The 23,809-nt window shown below is 43.4% G+C and overlaps 1 protein-coding gene across 2 annotated transcripts in view; it reads left to right on the top strand.

The window, feature by feature from the left end:
* The first annotated feature begins 7,627 nt into the window (after positions 1-7,627).
* The window catches only part of UBE4A (ubiquitination factor E4A), a 36,743-nt gene continuing 20,561 nt past the window's right edge, over positions 7,628-23,809 (top strand). The window contains exons 1-8 of one of the 2 annotated variants that reach the window (XM_040977021.1): positions 7,628-7,768; positions 17,173-17,334; positions 19,852-20,025; positions 20,563-20,675; positions 21,791-21,943; positions 22,428-22,587; positions 22,837-23,039; positions 23,174-23,365. In XM_040977021.1, coding sequence (XP_040832955.1) covers positions 17,214-17,334; positions 19,852-20,025; positions 20,563-20,675; positions 21,791-21,943; positions 22,428-22,587; positions 22,837-23,039; positions 23,174-23,365 — 1,116 coding nt within the window. In that variant the 5' untranslated portion in view covers positions 7,628-7,768; positions 17,173-17,213. Of the gene's footprint in view, positions 7,769-17,172; positions 17,335-19,851; positions 20,026-20,562; positions 20,676-21,790; positions 21,944-22,427; positions 22,588-22,836; positions 23,040-23,173; positions 23,432-23,809 lie in introns of both variants that reach the window. The other variant, XM_040977022.1, reaches the window with a different exon arrangement.

Consider the following 23,809-nt stretch of genomic DNA (forward strand, 5'->3'; position numbering starts at 1 on the left):
GTTGAGAATGGCCCAAAGCTTTCAGACCCTGTGCCCATGTGGGAGACCTGGAAGAAGCTCCTGGCTCCTGGCTTTGGATTGGCTTAGCTCCAACCATTGCGGCCACTTGAGGAGTGAACCATCAGACTGAAGATATTTCTGTCTCTCCTCCCTTCTGTATATCTGCCTTTCCAATTAAAAAAAAAGAAAAAAGAACCATTGATCTACATTAATTTTCAAACTAACTAACAAATAATCAATCAGAAGTTCTAGTTCAATAAATCAATTGGAAATTTCAATCAGAAAGTACTGAAAGTATGATTTGGTTTTCTGAATCAATTTTCTTTTCCCCAATCTAGATGTTCTCCCTTCAGTCCAGTTCACAGAATCAAAGCAATGCATTCCAAAGAGCTCCTAGCAGAGACACCTTCAGCCCTAAATTTAAACTCAAGGTTCCCAGAGGTAACAAATGGAGAAGCAAGGCCACCAGAGAAAATTTGGGGCTTTCCCTATAGCAAAAGTGAAGCAAAACCAAATACAGTGCTTTGGGAGCGCCACCTATTGGGAGAGTTTGTACATGAAAAAGGAAGGGATCCAATAGCCCAGGTCAGAATGATTGTTTTATTTCCATTTTTCTGCCATTTTGGTATAGGTCACAGTTCATATGGTTTAAATACGCACCCTCCACCTCCTTCTCCAGCAATCTAGCTGCCCTCTCCAGAGGCAAACTTCTTTTTTTTTTTTTTTTAAATATCTTTCTGGAAGCATTTTCAACAGATCTGAGCAAATTCTCAAGAGCATATTCACAAATGATATCATACTGTCCATCTTACACTTTTTCCCTTAGTAAAACCTGAAAATTACTTCACACAAGTATATAAGCCACTCCTTTTCTAAGCAATCACTTTATAGAGACCCACTTGAACATTACAAATATGTATTTATTGACACAGCAGAGTGACAGAAAGATACAGAGGAGATCTTCTAACCACCATTTTTAGTATATATTTATTTTACTTGAAAGTTACAAAGAGAGGGAAAAACAGATCTTCCATCCACTGGATTACTGCCCAAATAGTTGTGAAGGCCAGAGTTGGGCCAGTCTGAAGCTGGGAACAAGCTTTTTCCAAGTATCCCATGTGAATGCAGAGATCCAAGCCATCCTGCCTTCCCAGGCCATAAGCACAGAGCCTGAACTGGAAGTACAGCAACTGGGACTCATGCTGCAGGTGCAGGATTAGCTTGCTACAACCACTGCACCAGTCCCATACCATCACTTCATTCTCCAAATGGCCTCAATGGAGCTCCCCCAAATGGAACTGGGTCAGACTGAAGCGAAGAGCGCTCTCCGATGGAGGTGGCAGACTCCTATGGGTGCTTGCACTTGGACCATCCTCACTTTCCTATGTAGACTTTCCCAGGTACATTAGCAAGGAGCTGGATCAGAAGTGGAGTTACTAGGACTTAAACTAAACCCACAGCTGCATACTTACTGTGTCACACAGGCCCCTCACTTGAACATATTCACCAGTCATTATCTACTAATGCTAATTTATGGTGATTTAAATCTTCTGCTGTAACAATGACATTGTATAAGTGTATAGACATTTTAAATGATTGCAGTAAATATAAGTCGCATGTCATAACATTCATTCATATTTTAAAAATTTTACCTCTTTTTCATAATTCTTAGTCAAATTACCCAGTGATAGAATCTAGCTTTAGAACATTCCCAATAGGGTTGACACTGTGAAATAGTGGGTAGAGCCTCAGCCTGTGGAGCCAGCATCCCACAGGCAATGATTCAAGTCCCAGCTGCTCCACTTCCAATCCAGCTTCCTGCTAATGCACTTGGGGAAGCAAAAGAGGACAACCCAGTTCTGCCCGTGGCGATCATTTGAGAAATGAACCAACAGATGGAAGATCTTTCTCTCTGTCCCTCCCTTCCTCTCTAACTCTGACTTTGAAGTAAAAATAACCCTTAAAAAAAGTTTGGCACCCCCCTGTTAGAGCATCAGTTTGAGTCCTGGTTACTCTGCTCCCACCCCAACCTCCTGTTGAAGTACCTGAGACAGCCACAGATAATGACTCAAGTACTAGGATCTATGCTGACCACGTGGGAGAGTCATTAGTGTCTGGCATTAGCCTGGCCCAGCCCTAGCTGTTAGAGCCATTTGGGGAATGTACCAACAGGAATGTACCAATGGAAAATCAATCTCTTTCCCTCACTGCCCTGCCCCTCTAATGTTCTGACTTTCACACAAATATTTTCTTATGAAGTCCATGGAAAAGCAAAATCAAAAGCTAAGTTTAATGCAAAAAACTTTGAAACTGATGCAGTTTTTATGTAACACAAATTTTCCATGAACTTTTTTTTAAAGAAGTATTTAGTTGAAAAAGAAAAAGAAAAAAGAAAACGCAGAGATCTTCAATCTACCAATTCATTCCCCAAATGCTGACAATAGCCAGGACTGCGTCAGGATACAGCAAGGAGCCTGGAACTCCATTCAGGCCTCTGACATGGGTACCGGGACCTAAGCACTTGGCCATCTTCTGCTGCTATCCCTGGTGCAGTGGCAGGGAACTGGATCTAAAGTGGGGCAGTCAGGGGCTGGTACAGTGGCACAGCAAACTAATCCTCTACTATGTGTTGCCAGCATCCCATATGGGTACCAGTTTGTGTCCTGGCTGTTCCACTTCCTATCCAGCTCCCTGCCTATATACTGGGAGGGCAGTAGAGGAAGACCCAAGGCCTTGGGCTCCTGCACCCACATGGGAGACCTGGAAGAATCTCCTGGTTCCTGGTTTTGGATCAGCTCAGATCTGGCCATTTAGGCAGTGAACCAGCAGATGTAAGACCCTCTCTGTATCTCTCCTTCCCTCTGTAAAATCTTCATTGAAATAAAAATAAACAAATCTTGAAAAAAAAAAGTGGAGCAGCCGACACTCAAATGAACACCCACACAGGATACTGGTGTTGCAGGCAGTAGCTTAATTCACTGCATCTCAACAACAGACCCTGTCCATGAACTTTCCAAAAATCACTTTATATATGATTTCAAAAATTTGTATACGAATATCAACTTACCTTTTAATTCCATTTTATCACAGACTTTCAATGTCTTTGTATGAACATACAAAATACACATTCAGGGGCCCGGCGCAGTGGCGCAAGTGGTTAAGGTCCTCGCCTTGCACCACCGGGATCCCATATGGGCGCTGGTTCTATCCCGGCAGCCCCACTTCCCTTCCAGTTCCCTGCCTGTGGCCCTGGAGAGCAGTCGAGGATGGCCCAAAACTTTGGGACCCTGCACCCGTGTAGGAGACCCGGAAGAGTCTCCTGGCTTTGGATCGGCATAGCATAGCATCGATTGTTGCGCTCACTTGGGGAAGGGAGTGAATCATCGGACGGAAGATCTTTCTCTCTGTCTCCCCTCCTATCTGTATATCTGACTTTCCAATAAAAATAAAATAAATCTTTTAAAAATTTTTATTTTACTTGAAAGGCAATGAGAGAGAAATCTCTTGGTTTACTTTCCATATGCCTGCAACAGTCAAGTAGAGCTAGGCAAGGCCCACGCAAAGAGCCTATGTGAGTGACAGGGACCCAAGTACTTGCGCCATCATCTGCTGCTTTCCAGGCTGTTAATTAATGGGAAGCTGGATCAGAAACAGAGTAGCCAACAGTTGAATTAGGTATTTCTATGTAGACTGCAGACACTGTAAGTGGCAAGTTAACCTCAGTGCCACATGCCCAACCCAAACTTTCTAACTGTACCAATCTTTTTATTTTAAGATTTTTAAAGATTTATTTTTTAAAAGATTTATTTTAGCCACTAGGCCATGCTGCCAGGCCCAAACTGTATCAATCTAAGTTTAAAATGGCATCTCAGAGGACCTGGTGCAATGGCTCAGTAACTAAATCTTCACCTTGCATCCACTGGGATCCCATATGGGAGTCAGTTCATTTCCTGGCTGTTCCACTTCCTATCCAGCTCCTTGCTTATGGCCTGGGGAAAGCAGCAAATGATGGCCCAAAGCCTTAAGATTCAACACCCATGTGGGAGACCCAGCGGAAGCTCTTGGCTCCTGTCTCCAGGCTTCAGATCAGCTCAGCTCTAGCCATTGTGGCCACATGGGGAAGTGAATCAGCAGAAGGAAGATCTTTCTGTGTCTCCTTCTCTCTGTAAATCTGACTTTAAAAAAAAAAAAGAAAGAAAAAGAAAATCTTTTTAAAAATAAAATAAGAATTAAGTAATTAAATTAAATGGCATCTCAGGGTTTATACTATGGCAAGGTAGGCTTAAGCCTCCACCTTTGTCACTAGCATCCATTGGATATTCATTTGAGTCTCAGCTGCTCCATTTTCAACCCAGCCACCTGTTTGTGGCCTAGAAAAGCAGCAGAGGATGGCTCAAGACCTCAAGACCTTGGGTCCCTGCACCCATGTGGGAGATTCAGAAGTTCCTGGCTTCTGGCTTTGGATCAGCTCAGCTCCAGGTGTTGAAGCCATCTGGGGAGTGAAACAAAGAATGGTATCTCTCCATCTCTCTATAAATCTGTCTTTCAAATAAAAATAAATGTTTTTAAAAAGACAATTTGGCATGATTTTGTTTACTTTTTTATTAAACATGAGAGTGAGCCATTTGTTTTCCCTTTTTCATGAAATACAAGCTGCTCTCCTTTGGTCATATTTTTATTTTATTGATTTGCACCAGCTACTTAAATATTTGGAAACCTAGACCTTTTGTGATATTACTTTAAATTTGGTTATATAGATTTTTTTTACTTATGTTTGTTTTTATGTTTTACATTTTACAAGTCTGCATATAGTAGAATAAATTGGTCTTCTGTAGCTTCTAGATTATGTTTCATATTTAGAATGGTTTTATCCCATTTTAAGATGGTTCCTTTTGGTTGGCATAGTTGCACAGCAAGCTAAGCCTCAGTCTGTGGCATTGGCATCCTATACAGCTACCAGTTACAGTCCCAGCTGTTTCACTTCCAGTCCAGCTCCCTGCTGATGGCCTGGGAGAGCAGTGAAAAATGGCTAAAGGTCCTGAGCCCCTGTACCACCTGAGACAGCCAGAAGAAGTTCCTGGTTCCCAGCTTTGGACTAACTAGGCTCTACCCATTATAGCCATTTCTGAAGTGAAACAATGGATGGAATATCTCCCTAACTCTGACTTTCAGGTAAAATAAATCTTCTTTTAAGGTAATTACTTTTTTTAAGGATTATCCTTTTTTAAAAGATTTATTTATTTTTATTTAAAAGACAGATTTTACTAAGAAGGAAAGACAGAGCTGAACCAATCTGAAGCCAGGAGCATCTTCCAATCTCCCATGTAGGTACAGGGGCCCAAAGATTTAGCCATTCCTGCTGCAGGGAGCTAGATCAGAAGTTGAGCAGCCAGGACACGAAGTGGCCCCCAAATGGGATATTGGTGCCACAGGCAGAAGATTAGCTTACTAAACCATGGTGCCAGCCCCAAAGATTAGTCTTTTTAAAAAGGTCTTCCATTAAATCTTTTAGCATTTTGTTGTTTTGAACATTCAAATGTTTGAATTAATGTTATTAATTCAATATCTAACATATTTCACCAAATTTAAACCAGATAGTTATCTATTTATTTAGGAAATATTTACTTAATGACCCACCTTGGGCCCATTAATTTTAGATGCCATGTTATCGCATCATTCTCCCCCCATTATAAGTTGCAGGCAGGAAGACCTGACTTTTCACTATGGTATGTTAGAGTCAGAACAGTGACACAGACTCAAAAACAGCACAGTGCATTTGCATATGTGGATTGCAAATTTTCTGCAACATATTACTGACTACTTGAGCTATTTAAAATGCACTATTTAGTGTATTAAGTAATCCACACTGTTGGGTAGCCATCACCACTATTTCCAAAACTTCTCCATCTTCCTACACAGAGACTCTGCACCCATTAAACCCTGTACCTTTTCCATTACCCCCAACCATTGTACTAGCTTTCTCCTTAGCCTTGTCTATTCCAGATACCAAACATACAGGCACCTATACATTAGCTACTACGCCTGTGTAACTTGGTGCCACATTTTCAAGGACATTCCATGCTATTCTTTTCAATCCTTTCTCATGTTTTTGTTTTTCCCATAGAACATCATTCCCTTTTTAAAGGCTGGAGAATAGCCAACTGCACTTACATACCATATGTTGTTTATCCACTCATCTGCTGATGAACATCCGAGTTGTCTAAGTTTTGGCGAAAGTGAGTAGGCCCTGTGGATATTGATCCAGTAGTGTCTGTGAATTGCTGTTTTCAGTTCTTTCGATTATCTGCCACCAAGCAGAACTGCTGGATCACCATTTGATACTGTGCTTCTGTTTCAGAGGAACTGCCAAACTGTTTTGTCCAAAGTGGCTACATGATTTGATATTCCATCACGAAAGCCTTAAGGTTCATCAGTTTTCCCCACATCTTCAAGAAATCACTTTCCTTTTGCTTGAAATAGCCAATATAGTAAGTGTGAAGTCATGTCTGATTTTTACAATTTTTTTAAAAGATTTATTTATTTATCGGAAAGTCAGATATACAGAGAGGAGGAGAGAAAGAGAGGAAGATCTTCCATCCGATGATGCCGATCCAAAGCCAGGATCCAGGAACTTCTTCCGGGTCTCCCATAGGGGTGCAGGGTCCCAAGGCTATGGGCCGTCCTCGACTGCTTTCCCAGGCCACAAGCAGGGAGCTGGATGGGAAATGGAGCTACCAGGATTAGAACTGGCACCCATATGGGACCCTGGGGTGTTCAAGGTGATGACTTTAGCAGCTAGGCCACGCCGCCGGGCCCTTTTTTTTTTTTTAATTTGGGACACAAGGACAGAAGCCCTGGCCCCATCCTTCAAACACACATACCGCTACCCAAATCCTACAAAAGCCAAGAGCCCATCACTCCATACAGGTCTCCCAAGCGGGTGGCCGCAAACCCTAGTACTTGAGTCCCAAATTGTTCTCTACCAGGCAATGCATGAGCTGGAAGCTGGAACTCTACAAGCGCAGCAGGATTCCACGAGGCCTTCAGCCACAGGGACCCAGGTGACCCAAGCAACTAGTAACCACTGGGCCACAAGGCTTGGCCCCCTGTGCCTGTTCTCGGTTTGGTTTCTTTATTGTTACATTACGGGAGTTCTTTCTATACTCCGGGTATCAATCCTTTATCAAACAGATGACATGCCAGTATTTCTGTTATGCAATGAATTGTCTTACATGTGCACCGCTTTTAATTCTGTAAAAGCAGGCCTCTTCCAGTCACCTTTGTATCGCTGGGAATAACTTTGTAAAATGTCTACTGACTTGCAGAATAGAATACCAAAATTCAACCATGCTTGCAATCATTATCAATGTGAAGAGTAACAGAAGCGGCTTGAACAAGTACAAGACCCATGGGAAAATAGAAAGCAGAAATCCAGAGACTGCGATCACACGCCGAGCTCACAACGTGATATCGGAAGTCGCACTCCCACAAGTTCCAACCCACAACCCCAAAGCCGCCCCAATAGGATTCCCCAGCCCCGTTCCGGGCACTTCCGCCCCTGCTTGGCCAACCCCAAGTCGGCTTCCAGCCAGCTGGCGCGTGCGCCGTGAGGGCAGCACGGGCGGAGACTACGTGTTCCGGCGCGGAAGTGAGATTTCCCAATCCCCGGCGCTGAGCGGTGACGTCAGCTCCGGTTGCCGTGCGGAGTCGGAAGTGGGAACCTTTTGGCCCTAGAGACTGTCGTGTCGCTGCTGGCCCTCAGGCTCTGGTAAGAGAGAAGGCAGCTGGACGGGAGGGGTTGTTAAGTCTGCAGTGGGGTTTTTCTCCTGTGCCGTGCAGGCGTGTGCTGCCGTCCTTCCTCCAGATTCTTTATGCTTTCCCAGCCTGGCACCTACCTTCTAAACTTCCACCTGCCTCATTAGGAACCCCTGAGATGACTCCAGCTTCTGGGGTCCTCGCTTCCCTCCCCTGCTCTGTGCTGTGTACCCTCCTGGAAAGGCAAGGATACTGCATTGCTTGATCTTTGCACTTTCCTGGAACCTGCGCCTGGCTGGTGTGCCTCCCCCTTTCCCATGAATCCCTTCTGGGACCTAGAAAGATACAGTGTAGGAGGTAGACGACAAATCGGTAAACGCCAGAAAGATACAGTTGAGCACCAGACATGGTAGTCAGGCAACTGGATGCATGTGTTTGTGTACACGTTTCTTAAGGTGAGCAGTGGCTTCCCCACGCAAAGCTCGTGGTAGTCAGCTTCCTCTTCTCTTGGGTTTGAAAGACACTCTGTCTGGGATCTGGAGCGAAGACTCAATGGCTAAATCCTCACTTTGCAAGCATCGGGATCCCATATGGGCGCCGGTTCATATCCTGGTTGTTCCACTTCCCTTGCAGTTCCGTGTCTATGACCTGGGAAAGCAGTAGAGGATGGTCCAAAGCCTTGGGACCCTGCACTCGCGTGGGAGACCTGGAAGAAGCTCCTGGCTCTTGGCTTGGGACCGGCTCGGCTCCGGCTGTTGTGGCCACTTGGGAAGTGAACCAGTGGATGGAATATCTTTCTGTATCTCCCATTCTCTGTATGTCTTTCCACTAAAAACATAAATATTAAAATAAAAAAAACTAACCTGGCTGCTCCACAAACGTTTTCATCAAGTGATCAACCCTCTTTGTTCCTGTAACTTTTTTATGAGTGTACAGTTTTAGCTCTTCCTAATATATTTATTTTTGTAACTTTTTCCATTTGTTATTTAATACTTTTTAAAGGATTTATGTATTAATTTTAAAGACAGAATTATAGAAAGAGAAGGAAACTCTCTCTGTATGGAAAGACAGATCTTCCTTGCACTGGTTCACTCTGCAGATGGCCACAGCTGGGTTGATAGGAAACCAGGAGCCCGAAGCTTTGTACAGGTCTCCCATGTAGGTGCACAGATCCAGCTTGAGCTGTCCTCTGCTGCTTTCCCAGGCACATTAGCAGGGAGCTGAAAGTGGAGCAGTGGATTTTCAAACCAGTGACCATGTGGCATGCCAGCTCTGCTGGTAGCAGCTTTACCCATTACACCACAGCACTGGCCTGAGTCTGAGCTTTCTCTTTTCTATTCTTTCTTTCTTCTTCTTCTTCTTCTTTTTTTTTGAAGAGTTTATTTTTTATTTGAAAGTCAGAGTGATAGAGATCTTCCATCTGCTAGTTCACTCTTCAAATGGTCAGAGGGACCACAGCTGGGCCTGTCAGGAGCCAGGAGCTTCTTCCATATGTCCTATGTGGATGCACAGATTCATGCCCACTGCTTCCCAGGCCATTAGCAGGAAACTGGGTTGGAAGCATAGCAATTGATTGCCAGTGCCATGGGTTGATACTACTTGTTATGCCACTGTGCTAGACCTTAGCCTTTTCTATGAAAAGAATTTGTGTGCAGATGTGAAGTGAATATGAAAAAGATTATCCTGATGATAAAGAAAAAAAACCTGGAGGAGGCTTCTGGCTCCTGGGTTTGGATGGGCCAGGCTCTGGCCATTCCTGTCATTTGGAAAGTGAAGTGGCAGATGGAATCTTCTAATCTTGGAATCTCTTTCTCTCTCTCTCAGATTATAGGAAAAGATAGAATAGAATAAATCTTAAAAAAAAAAAAACTGGCTTCTGCACTTAAGGGAGTTTTATTGATTTATAACTGAAAAGTCCAAAAGATGTTCTCTATGTCGTAATATATTTTTTTTAACGTTGACTTAGTTTTGGGTTAGGTGTTTCTTCAAGGCTGTGAGGATGGCAAGTCTAGGTTTGTATCTTGCCAGCTAAGCAGTCTAAGCCGGAAAACAAATTTTGTTTTCTTTCTTTCTCTGTTATTATTTTTTCTTCTTCTTTTGAGCTTTATTTATTTACTTGAAAGGCAGAGTTACAGAAAGGAGGGGGAGAGAGACAGAAAGGTCTTCCAGGGTCTCGTGTAATGGATTGCCTTGGATGCCCGGGATCCGCTTCCAATCCAGCTCCCTGCCTGTGGTCTGGGAGGGCAGTCAGGGATGGCCCAAGGCTCTGGGACCCTGCACCCATTTGGGAGACCTGGAAGAGGCTCCTGGCTTCGAGTTGGCTCAGCTCTAGCCATTGCGACCATTTGGGAAGTGAACCATTAAACAGAGGATCATCCTCTCTGTCTTTCCTCTTCCTTGTATATCTGCCTTTCCAATAAAAAGAAATAAATCTTAAAAAAAAAAAAAAAAGAAAGAAAGATCTTCCATTCACTGGTTCAGTCCTCAAATGGTTGCATTGGCCAGAGCTGGATCAAAACAAAGCCGGGAGCCAGGAACGTCATCTAAGTATCTCATGGGAGTGCAGGGTTCCAAGGACATGAGCCACCTTTCACTGTTTCCGCAGCCTGCTAACAGGTAACCGGATTAGAAGTGGAGCAGACAACACCATAATCTGGCCTCTAGAGTTTTTTTTCTTTGGATCCAACCAAAGCCTTGAAGTCTTTGTGCATTAAGTCTCAAAGGCCTCAGTAGGGTCTTTTGCCCCATCCTGGTTTAGTTGCTTCAGCCAGAAAATGCTATACACTTTCTGATCAGGACAGAATCATTTGCCCATTCCTGGATCTAGTGAGTGAGATCACCCCTTCTGTACATGTGATCTCAGAGGAGTAGATATGCAAAGGAAAATGTAGGGTGTCATGTTGAAATAGCATGATGGTGTTTCAAAACAGAGCAATAGTCACTGCACATTCTGCATTCCTTGGATTCAGAACACCTTATGATAAAGGTTGGGTGGTGATCACCTGACAAGGAGACACTTGTTGCTGCCTCTAAGTGAGTTAGGGGCCATTAGTTAAGCTGATACAATAGTTACATGGGGGAAAGCCCTCTCAAGGATTATTGTTAATTTTTTTTAAGATTTATTTTTTATTTTTATTGGAAAGTAAGATTTACAGAGAGAAAGATCTTCCATCTGCTGATTCACTCCCTAGGTGGCTGCAATGGCCAGATCTGAGCCCGTCCAAAGCCAGAAGCCTGGAGCTTCTTCTGGGTTTCCCACATGGGTGCAGGGTCCCAAAGCTTTGGACCATCCTCAATTGCTTTCCCAGGCCACAAGCAGGGAGCTGGAAGGGAAGTGGAGCAGCCAGGACATGATCCAGTATCCACATGGGATCCCAGTGCATGTAAGGCTATTACTTCAGTCACTAAGCAATCGCACCAGGCTCAATTGCTATTAATTCTAACACCAAATAAAATGCTTTCCTTTTTATGCAGTATTAAATCCAAATATATGATAGATCAATAGGTTCATGGAAATTGAATTAAAAGATGTTATTTTTGTGCAAAGTATTTTTAAAATTTTTGTGTTTTTTTCTTAATGCATGTTGTCCATTCAGTTGTGAAAATCTAATATATAGCAAAAAATAAAAATACCATCTAAGAGTCCAATTGCTAGGATTAGTCTTTGGTACAGTAGTTAAGACAGTATGCCATGGCTGCCCACATGTTACATTGGAGAGTCTGGCTCATATCCTGGCTACTCTGCATGGAATCCAGCTTCCTGCTGATGGCATCCTGAGGGCAGCAGATGATGGTTCAAGTATTTGGAACTCTGCCATCCTCAGGAGAAACCTGGGTGGCATTCGAGGCTTGTGGCTTCAGCCTGGCTCAGCCCTGGATATTGTAAGTGAGGAGTTAGCCAATACAGGTGGAAGTCTCTCTCTCTCTCTCCCCTTTCCCATCTTTCAGATAAAACAAGAAATAAATAAGTTGCTCAAAGGATTTCTATTCCTTGAAGCAGTAAAGTGTTACACCACACTGAGAGGAGACCAGATGCTCTGCCCAAGACATTGGAACTATTGATTTTTAACCAGAAAATATAGTAGAGGAGTGTGAAATAACTGGTGCAGATGCCTCAGATTTATTAAGAAATGTTCTTGTCTCTTTAGCTTTTCCTGCTTGCACTTGGTTTTATTAATACTCTGTAAGGTAGATTGTTTTCTTGTTTGTTTTTCTTCTTTTGTATGCCTCTACTGTTTTTATGCAGTGGCTTTAAAAACCTCTGAAAGGGGAGAATGGCCTTTAGGGAGCTGCGTTTTTCTTGTTGTACCACTGAGTCTGGTTAGCTTTGAAAAACAGCACTGGAGCCACAAGAATGTAAATGCAGGCTCAGTCAGCTCCACTAAATACCTTGGAGCTATTTATTTGTTTTATTTTTTTGTGGTTGTTTTTGTTTTTATTTTTTATTTTTATTGCAAAGTCAGATATACAGAGAGAAGGAGACACAGAGAGAAATCTCTTCCATCCAATGATTCACTCCCCAAGTGACTGCAACGGCCAGTACTGCACCGATCCGAAGCCGGGAGCCTGGAGCTCTTCCAGGTCTCCCATGCAGGTGCAGGATCCCAAGGCTTTGGGCCATCCTTGATTGCTTTCCCAGGACACAAGCAGGGAACTGGATAGGAAGCGGCACTGCCAGGATTAGAACCAGTGCCCATATGGGATCCCGGCACATTCAAGGCGAGGATTTTAGCCGTGCCAGACCCTATTTATTTGTTTTATGTGAACATTTTGGGTCTGGCAGAATTTGTTTCTACAGTATTATTTTAAAAAATGAAAAGGAAAAATCCGAGACTTGATGAAATTTCAATTAGAATTAAGCAAAAGTCACTATGTTTTTGTTTTTTTTTTATTTTTTTATTTTTAATATTATTTACATAGTTCAGAGAGATACAGGCCCATGTGGGTCTTGATTAGGGGTGGGGAGGGTCCAGGTATGGATGAAGGTTAGGTGGGACAAATGTGGGGTTTTTTTGTTTGTTTTTGTTTTTTTTTAAACCTAATATACTTTAAAAAAAATTATTTATTTTTATTACAAAGTCAGACAGAGAGAAGAGACAGAGAAGAAGATCCTCTGTCTGATGATTCACTCCCCAAGTGAGTACAACGGCCAGTGCTGCGCCGATCCGAAGCCGGGACCCAGGAACCTCTTGTGGGTATCCCACGCAGGTGCAGGGTCCCAAAGCTTTGGGCCATACTCGACTGCTTTCCCAGGCCACAAGCACGGAGCTGGATGGGAAGTGTGGCTTCCGGGATAGAACCGGTGCCCGTATGGGATCCCGGCGTGCCCAAGGCGAGGACTTTAGCCGCTCGGCCACGCCACTGGGCCTGGGACAAATGTTTTCATTGCTTTTTTCTACTGTGTCTACAGTGAGTAAGAGAAGGGTGCCACTCCTTGCTGTCAAGTTATATGAGCATTAGGGCACAGGGAATAGTCCTTTGATAACACCTTAGAGACCCCAATATAGGATGAGTATTCTGAGGGTGTTGCTGGAGTAGTTTTGATAGTTCTGTTATTGGCTTCATTGCTCCTGGGTTGAGAATAACTTTCCGAGACCTATTGGCTGACCAAGTCCACCTTAGCACATCCACAGACCTAAATGCTTGCTTCAGAGCTTGGCCAGAAGAGTTGTCCAATCTGTTCTTGCCATCATCTGATGAGTCACTTGACATCCTAGATGAGCTTGTTGTCATGTCCCCCTTGTGAATGGGCATGCTGTCCACTGCACAGGCATCAGCAACTGAAGAGGCTAAGTCCTGACACATGCACTCTAAGGTCATACCACGTATTGTGATTTTCTCTGTGGCCAGAGATTAAGTTCAGTGGTCTAGTTGAGAATTACCCCAAGAAACCTCTCATCTGGGGGAATCCCAGACTTGACTTGCATGTGCCCGCCAGTAAAGGGTCAGGTTTGGTCCATCACCTGCACCAGCCCAGCATACATACTGGTGGATGCAGCTGCCTGGCCAGTTTCAATCCTATCTCTCAAATGAACTGATAGGTGTTGCAGCCTAGCCTAGCCCAGCCTGCCATAGGCCTTGTCTTCATGAACACCAGTGGGTGCCACAAGCTAATCAGAGAAACCCCCATTAGCCTCCCCCAGCCCTGGTTTTTGCAGGTACTGCAGTCCAACCCAATCTGTCCTACATCCCATCTAGCTCTCATGTGCAACGATGGATTACATGACTTAGCTCAGCCTGACCTGCCCACATTCCTGGCTCACATGCTCACCAGAGAGAACTGCAACCCACCAGAGGAGTGCCCACAGTTCTCCTACCATGCTACCCTGATCTGGATTTTGCCCTTGCCAGGGGATGCTGCATTCCAGCCTGACATGACTTACATCCAGTCCCAACACTTGCTAGAATGTGCTATGTCCTAGCCCTGCTGCACAATACCCATTCTGGCTCTCTGCACGCCACCAGGTACGGCATCCTAGCATAACCTGGCCTGCCCCAGAGCAGCCCTCCCCCAGTCCCAGTTCTCATACTTACCAATGGAAGCAGCAGCATCCAGGAAGGGAGTCTCTGAGGTTCCCCTACCAGGCCTACTTCCAGCCCCAGATCTCAGGCATTCTGACTGGTGTGACAGTCCTGCTTAATACAGTCTGCCCTCAGTCCTGGCCTTTGCATGTGCTGGTGGGCACTGCAGCCTGGCACAGCCTGGCCCTCTTCCAGCCCTGACTCCTGCAAGTGTCAGTTGAGTTCCATGGTATAACCTGGCTCCTCACCGCCCCCTAGCTCACCATGCAAACTGGCAGATCCTACAGTTCCACAGAGATAATCCTGTAAGTCCCCTAAGGAATCTTCCCCCAGATCTGGTTTTCTCATGTTCTAGTGAGTGCTATGGCCCAGCCTGACATGGCCCACCTCCTGTTCATATACTCATGGGCACATACTGTGGCCTAGCCCAGCTGGGCATGCCTCCCAGGCTCAGCTTTTGTGAGTGCCAGGAGGTGTTTGGTGATGCTACTTAACCCAGCCCAGGTCTCCCACGTGGGTCGATGCCTTGGCCTGAGCAAGAATGCCCTCTAGTTGCCCCCTCTAAACTAATCTGTCTCAGCTCCCTCTCCTACCTGCAAGTACAGTGATCCTTGGAAGACCCTAAAAGTCATTTCTCCCCTGTCAGATATGCCCTCAAGTGCTCCTACCTAGTACTCCCCTTCCCCAGGCAATCTACAACCCCCTACCTGGAGACCAGGGTGGTGTATCCTGGCCCTGCAATCCCTGCTTTCCCCACATGTCTTTAAAAAAAAAATAGAATAAGCTGGCACATTGGTATAGTTAACACAAATTTGGCATTAACTATACCCAGGCACAGGATGTCCACCAACTATTAGCTACTTATCTCCCAGCAGTATAATAACTTGCCTAATTATGAGGCAGCCTAGACAGTTGCCTACAACTGGGAGCACTTCATCTTACTTCAAAAAGTGTCAATAGTTTTAAGCCCGTAAATAGAGATAGATTATTTAATGTAGATTTTTTTAGAGTCTTTTTTTTTTAAGATATACTTATTTTTACTGGAAAGACAGATTTACAGAGAAGAGAGACGCAGAGAAATCTTCCATTCGTTGATTCACTCCCCAAGTGGCCACAATGGCTGGAGCTGAGCTGATTCAAAGCCAGGAGCCTGGAGCTTCTTCCAGGTCTCCATGGGAGTGGAGAGTCCCAAGATTTGGGCTGTCTTCAACTGCTTTCCCAGGCCACAAGCAGGGAGCTGAATGGGAAATGGAGCAGCTGGGATATGAACCGGCTCCCATATGGGATCCCAACATGTGCAAGGTGACGATTTAGTCATTAAGCCATTGTGCTGGGCCCTACTTAATATATGTTAAAGATACATACCATTGGGCCCGGCGCGGTGGCACAAGTGGTTAAAGGTCCTCGCCTTGCACGCCCGGGATCCCATATGGGCGCCGGTTCTAATCCCGGCAGCCCCGCTTCCCTTCCAGCTCCCTGCTTGTGGCCTGGGAAAGCAGTCGAGGACAGCCCAAAGCTTTGGGAACCTGCACCCGCGTGGGAGACCCGGAAGAGGCTCCTGGCTTCGGATCGGCATAGTATCGGCCCGTTGCGCTCACTTGGGGAGTGAATCATCGGACGGAAGATCTTCCTCTCTGTCTCTCCTCTCTGTATATCCGCCTTTCCAATGAAAAAATAATAAAAATAAATCTTTAAAAAAAAAAAAAAGATACATACCATATAGCTACTCTGGTTCTGGTTGTGGTTTGCTGTTCTGTAAGGGTCCAAAATCGCCCCTCCGTTGAATAGCAAAGAACCAGACGTGGATGCAATCAGCATGCAGAGTTTATTGAGCTGGCTAGCCAGGGTCAAGCTCCTCACACGGACACACAGGACCAGTAGATGAAGCAAGACCCCGAGGTAGGAACAAGCCAGATTCTTATAGGCCACTTTGGCCGTTACAGCAAGGCCCGCGCCTGCGAAAAGCACTCCAATCATTTTAAAGCAAATATGAAACACTCCAATCAACTAAAAGCCCGCGAAATGCCTCAAGTCTCTATTCATCATGACAAGACAAAACTGTTCTAAGGGGTTACAGATGCAAAGCAATAGGTAACATATCTGTGAAATACAGACCATGGGGCTATTTTACCCTTATCAAGGTCACTGACCCTTACTTGCATTCTGAGCCTGGGTGCAGTGGACAATGGGCTCTTATTCTTATCAGTGCCTGCAAAAGACCCACTGACCCTTACAGCCTAAGCCTGGGAGTGGGGCCCAAGTTATTTGTAGAAACTTCTTTTTACTTTAAATTCAAGTTGCTTTTGACTTACTCAACCCACTTCTAATATGTAGACCTTTTAACATCTTGGTTGCCTCTAACAGTTCTAAACCTAAACAGTGGAATTACAGTTCATCTTTATGAAGCTGAGGAAGTCTGAGCTCTAATCCTAGGTCATAAGAGTCTGAGCAGATGCCACTTTTCCCTCTGCACAGTGAGTAAAAGCAAGTGTGCCAGCTGAGAATCTTACAGGAGATGCATAGGTTTTTCTAAGTGCCACATTGTTGTGACAGTTAGTGGGTTCTTTATGCTTAACTTGCATTCTTGAAGGAATAGCCATAGAATATATTAGGGAGAAAAGAAACATGGCAACAGATAAATGTATTCCAACTAAATGCTCTTTTTAGGTTTTTTGGTGTTTTACTGTGTCCAAATTAGGTCCTTGTGTCTACTTGGTAGGTTTATATTGATTGTGCCAAAAAATTGTGTTAAGCTTTGAAGCAAAATTTGTGAAGTATTAACCCAAAGCCTTGTGACATGTTTTATGTCTGAGAAATGGGGAAAGAAATAGGTGTGGGTGCCTCATAGCTGTTTTCTGTTTGCCCTTCTGTATTTGATACCTGTCCCTTGTATAGCCCCTCACCCTAGGTCTGGATGGAGAATACTTTAAAGTGAAATGACAGACCAGGAGAATAACAACAACATCTCAAGTAACCCCTTTGCTGCTCTTTTTGGCTCCCTGGCTGATGCCAAGCAGTTTGCAGCAATCCAAAAAGAGCAGCTGAAGCAGCAATCTGGTAAGTATAAAAGCCAGTAGTAGCAGATGAGCTGACCTGGAATGGGGTCTTCCCAAATGAAGTATTTCTTGGGTTCTTAATTGCAATTGGAATCTAAGTGTGAGAAAAAAAATTGCTTTTGGTCATTTGGGGAAATTGTTTCTGTTGGTGATTTTTAACGTAGGCTTCTGTGTATGAAGAGACTGGATAGTGGGTGGTTCCATAGGAATGACTGTCAGTTGGGCCCTCAAAGCTGTCGAGCCATTTCATTTTTAAAAGAGGGGAAAAAAATCACTGAGCAAAAGACACATAAGTAAATATTTTTAACATAGTAAATTGAAGAGGTAAGTGAGGATATGGAAAGCAAGTCTTAGGCGGCTTTAGAAAGCATGTGTTAAAGGAAGATTACGAGAGCTTTTGACCTGAAGACAAATGGAATTTGTTCTTGTTAAGCTCAGAGCTTAAGAGGCTCTCGCCAGTAAAGTTCCTTCTCAGTGGCTTCTTCTGCAGCAAACTGATGTTTAAATCAACTTCTGGAAAAGTCTGCCCCTTATTAGCCTTAATGTGAAAAAAGAGTAATATTTCATTGATCAGAAAAACGATTGTCTTTATGTGGAACCAAGTTTAAGACAAGTCCCGCTTCCTCCAATCAGGAAACACATAGGCTAGAAGAATTCCAATATACAGACCCCAGGACATTCACAATGCTGAAAACTAAACATTGCACCCTTCCTCCTGTGTCCAAGAGAGAGGAGAGGAGTTTGTCTTTGAGAAATAGAAAAGTGTTTATGTTTTCGTTTTAAAAGGTATATGTATTTTTTAAATGCATTGCTGAGTTGTAATCTTGCTTTCTGGCTAAAATTAAATAGGGTGACAGAGCTAAGACAGAATAAACACAGTGCTGACTTTTTAATTGACTGTAAACAGATCTAAGCTTGGCTAGTGCTGGGAGAGTTGCAAGCAGCAGGAACATGCCCTTCTGTTTCTATTTTGGCACCTCACTGCCTTAGCTTGTTTACCCTGAGTTTAGCAGGACACCAGGTCCAACCTGTTTGCCTTTAGCAGTTAGTCCTCTGCCAAAACCTTTGGCCTCCTATACTGAGCTTTACTTTTACCAAACTCACCACAGGAAGCAACACTTTGTTCTGGCTATTATTTGGACTTTCAAAATAATCACCTTATCAATAGAGAAATGCAGGTAGCCTCGTGTGACTTACAGTGCATAATAGCATATTTGTAGTCATTATGTGAGTTCTGTTCTGAAAGAAACTACAGAAATTCAGTCAGTGGGTACAGAGTCCCAAGGCTTTGGGCTATCTTCTGCTGCTTTCCCAGGCGCATTAGCAGGGAGTTGGATCAGAAGTGGAGCAGGCACAGTGGTGTGATTACTCAATAGCTAAATCCTCACCTAGAGGTGATCCCATATGGGTGGCAGTTCATGTCCTGGCTATTTCACTTCCCATCTAGCTCCTGGCTCTTGACTTCGGATCCACTCAGCTCTAGCTATTGTGGCCATTTGGGGAATGAACCAATGGATGGAGAATCTCTGTCCCTTCTCTTTAAATCTGCCTTTCAGATAAAAATAGATATTGTTTTTTTAAAAAAAAAAAAACATTAAAAGTCAAGTAATGGAGCTCAGTGCAGTAGCTTAGTGGCTAAAGTCCTTGCCTTGCATGCGTACTGGTTTAGTTACCAACAGCCGCACTTCCCATCCAGCTAGCTCCCTGTTTTGGCCTAGGAATGCAGTAAAGAATGGCCCATTGGGACCTTGCACCCACGTGGGAGACCTGGAAGAAGCTCCTGGCTGCTGGCTTCAGATTGGCTGAGCTTTGCCATTGCAGCCACTTGGGGAGTGAATCAATGAGTGGGAGCTCTTCCTCTCTGTCTCTCCTCCTCTCTGTATATCTGACTTTCCAATACAGATAAAATAAATCTTTTTTAAAAACAATGAATGTTAGCGCTGGAATAAGAGGGGAGAAATTCTGGAACATCGAGAAAATAAGTGTTGCTTATAAGCAATTGGTTAGAGGAAACTTTCTGCACTATAGTTTCCTATAATTTGGAATTATTAAAACAAAAGTGCTCCAGATACACACACAAAAAAAACCGTGGAAACAATGGTCTTACCCACTTTCCTGTAACTGTTGACCCTTTGTGCCCTAATCAACTGTGTAAAGATTATCAAAATAAAAGAATAATTTTTTTAAAAAAAAGTGCTACCCAGGAGAAAGCTAAGGATTTTGACCTGCTAAGTAATTCTTTGTTTACTAGCTGTCTGTTTGGAAGAAAATTTGCTAGTTTTGGCAGTGTGGAGTACAATTAGAAGTAATAAAACTTCTGCCTTATAAAGAATGGTAAGATTATAGTCATGGATTTTGCAATCAAACACTGAACTGGCCTTACTTACGATGTTCACTAATTAGGTGTTTCACTTGTTTCACATTGAAATTATCCTCCCCTTGGTTACTTTTATCCATTTTGGTGACATGTTTGATTCTTTGTAAGAATGTAAGATTTAACAGCTTACATGTTCTGCAGATGAACTCCCAGGTAGCCCAGATGACTCAGATAATAGCGTGTCAGAGAGCCTGGATGAATTTGATTATTCTGTGGCAGAGATCAGCCGCTCATTCCGGTCACAGCAAGAAATATGTGAGCAACTCAACATCAATCACATGATTCAAAGAATCTTCCTCATCACTCTGGACAACAGTAAGTTTAGACTTGGGACTAACCTGATTATCATTTTACCTTTCCTACTTGGACTTGTTCTGGAAACTTGCTCTTAGAAAAAAGTTGCATCTGATGGTTAAAAAAGCCTATTTTGCCCCTCCCTGGAATACAGGGTTTGTATTTCAGTGAAGCTTAGGACTGACTTTTGATGCTGACTGGGCCATGTAGCTACTTGGCTTTACCACCTTAAATGGGAAATGTGAACGGTGGTCAAACCCAGTTTCTTCTCTGATGGAAGCCTTGAGAGATTTCTGTGTTTTCCCTGTGTACTCTCTCTGTGTAGTTAAATCCCAAAGTTAGAATAATGGCCAGGATTTGCTCTGAATGTTAAGATGTCAGAGCCATGCTCTGTGACTGAAGGGAAAATACTTACCTTTCCATAGTACTTTGTATATCAGTATCATCAGCCAAACTTGGGAGTTCAACAAAAATATTGGGGTTCTCATAAAATCCATTTTCTATATAATATAGACAGGAATGTTATCCTTAACTTACCTGATTATAATCATTTCCCAGGTGACCCAAGCTTGAAAAGTGGGAATGGTATCCCCAGCCGCTGTGTGTATTTGGAAGAAATGGCAGTAGAACTGGAAGATCAAGACTGGCTTGATATGAGCAATGTTGAGCAGGTGCCAATCTTCTGTTTCTAGTGTTGTGCCCTCAGCAAAAAATGAGCCCTCTCCGATGGCTGAACACTGCCCACCCTCTTCAGCTGTGGTTTTGCTGACCTCTTTCCCTCACAGTGTGTATGGTGTTCCTCTTTTGTAGTCTTCTCATCTACCTCATGTCTAAAGTCATCTGTCCTTTAAGAACCAGTTAAAGTTCCATCTGTGTACGAAGCTTTGGCAGGGAGAAGTTGGTACTCCCACCTGCAAGTTCTTACAGTAATTACAGGAATCGTCATTTTCTGTCTGATATTTTAGCTTTTTTTTTTTAATGTACCTGACTCATCTGCTTTATTACATTTTTGAACTTCTTTCTTTGTTTTTTTTTTGTGTGTGTGTTTGTTTGCTTGCTTGCTTGTTTTTAACTTATTGGAAAATCAAATTTACAGAGAAAAGGAGAGACAGGAAGATCCTCCATCCACTGACTCACTCCCCAAGTGACCACAACAGCCAGAGCTGAGCTAATCCAAAGTCAGGAGCTTCCTCTAGGTCTCCCACGCGGGTGCAGGGTCCCAAGGCTTTGGGCCGTCCTCTACTGTGTTCCCAGGCCACAAACAGGAAGCTAGATGGGAAGTGCAGCAGCCAGGATACAAACCATTGTCCATATGGGACCCCATTGCATGCAAGGCAAGGATTTTAGTAGCTAGGCTACTGTGCCAGGCCCTCTTGAGTTTCCTTAGGGCAAAGCCCATCTCTTTTCAGCTTTATATCCTTTCAAAATTTAGAGAAGTGCATTATTCCTTGCTGGTGCATCATTACAACTAAAGGAATAACAGCACGGAAGGGAAAACACATACCATCTTGCAGTTTAACATTATGCACTTAAAGTAACCGTAAGGGACCAGGAGATGAAAGAGTGGGCTGTGTCTGTCTTTTCCTGTCACTGTCCCTTGTAATTGAAGCTTGAGTTAGGATAGCTTTACATCTGTCTCCTGAAGTAATAAAATATTGGGTCCTCTGTTTTCCCTTCACTCTACACCCAGATCTTATTCTTGCAATAACCTGTGTCAGAATTGTACAATTAATGTTCTAAGATTACAATAGGTTTTTTTTTTTGTTTGCATGCTTTTCTTTAATAGGCCATCTTTGCTCGCTTGCTACTTCAAGATCCAGGCAACCATTTGATTAACATGACTTCTTCTACAACGTTAAACCTATCTGCTGATCGAGATGCAGGGGAGAAACATATATTCTGTTACCTGTATTCCTGCTTCCAAAGAGCCAAGGAGGAGGTAAAGAAATAATCTCATAGGAGGCTATATTATCCTCTTGGAGTTAACTTTAGTGTGTAAGCCAGAGTTGGCAGTTGCATCAGTTTATATACATTATATTCTATCTGGAACTGGAAATCACAGGCGCTTTTAGTTTGTCTTCTAATTAGAAACTTTAGTCTCTGTGGCTTGGAATCAGCCCTCTCCCACATGAACCAATGGCTCCTATTTTCTCTACAAACTTCTTTCAAAATCACATCTTTTAAAAAAAAGCCCAACTTCATTTTCATGGGGTGGGGGATGGTAAATGTTAGAGTAGGGTAAGCTTGATAATTTCAGGATTGGAATTTTATCAGATACATTCTTAGGCATAAGAGTAAACCCTATGGATTTTGATGGAGCCACAAGAACCCAGTATTACTTTGGAACTCAGTATGCACTATGTCTGCCCTTGCTCCCAGTTGTCACAGAGCTGGACTCTCCTCTCTTCCTTGTGCTGTTGCAGATCACCAAAGTCCCAGAGAATTTGCTGCCATTTGCAGTGCAGTGCAGGAACCTCACTGTGTCTAATACCAGGACAATTCTCCTTACCCCAGAGATCTATGTTGACCAAAACATCCATGAACAACTGGTAGAGTTGATGTTGGAAGCCATCCAAGGAGCCCGTGAGTAAATGAACAAAGAGTCATGAGTTTCTACCTCTGGATTTTCAGATTTTAAATTCCTTTAATTGCACTAGAAAGTCTGGAATCATTACAGTTCCAGTCTAAATTAGGACAGAGGGCTCACACTTTTACACTTGGGTTTAAATACCAAGAGATTTATCAGATACACCAGAAAAGTAAAAAGCCAGTGTATACAAGCATTTCAAAAATCCCAATGACCTCCTTTGTCTCTGCTCTGTCTTTGGTTAGATTTTGAAGATGTTACCGAGTTTCTGGAAGAGGTCATTCAGGCCCTGATATCAGATGAAGAAGTTCGAACGTTTCCAGAGGTCATGATTCCCGTATTTGATATTTTATTGGGTCGAATAAAAGATCTTGAGCTCTGCCAGATCTTGTTATATGCATATCTGGATATTCTCCTCTATTTCACCAGGCAAAAGGACTTGGCAAAGGTAGGTCTTGAAGGTGTTACAAATGCAGTTACACTGGAGATTTAACACTTGGTTTCCCTTTTCTGAGAATACTATTATGATGCCTTCACCTTCATCACACCAAACAGATCACTAAGTAAGGTTTGTCTTTACAGGTTTTTGTAGAATACATTCAGCCCAAGGATCCTAGCAATGGACAGATGTACCAGAAAACCTTGCTAGGAGTAATTCTGAATATTTCCTGCTTATTAAAGACTCCAGGTGTGGTAGAAAATCATGGCTACTTCCTGAATCCATCTCGCTCCAGTCCACAGGAGATCAAAGTCCAGGAGGCCAACATCCATCAGGTGGAACTGTTTACTGGGGTATCCTAGCCCCCTGAGCTTAGATTAAATAATTTCCTCAGGAACCAGGTACAGATGAGGCTGCTTGAGTCTATTTGGGAAAGCAAATGGATCTGGTTGGCATTTAGCATAATTATGGGGGAACACTAGCCTCTTTTTAGCATATGCTAAGAACAGAGGGTAAAGCTTTATGTAAGATAGAATCAACTGCCAAAACTCTGCCCTGGCTGTAACATCGCAACTTCCCTTAACCCCCCTAAACCTCACGACTCCTAAAGTCACGTGAACTCCATCGTATGCCCATATCCCATTTATTTTATCTATGCACTCTATTTGGGCTTTTTAGCCTAAGTTATAATAATTAGATGTCTGGGCCAACATAAGACATTTAAATGGTTGAAGCAAGGAAAGTTTCAATCTTTCATTCACCGCTTCAGCACAATTCTC

This window comes from Ochotona curzoniae, unplaced genomic scaffold, assembly GCF_017591425.1.
Source record: "Ochotona curzoniae isolate NIBS_2020 unplaced genomic scaffold, NIBS_Ocur_1.0 contig_2723, whole genome shotgun sequence".
Taxonomy (NCBI): Eukaryota; Metazoa; Chordata; class Mammalia; order Lagomorpha; family Ochotonidae; genus Ochotona; species Ochotona curzoniae.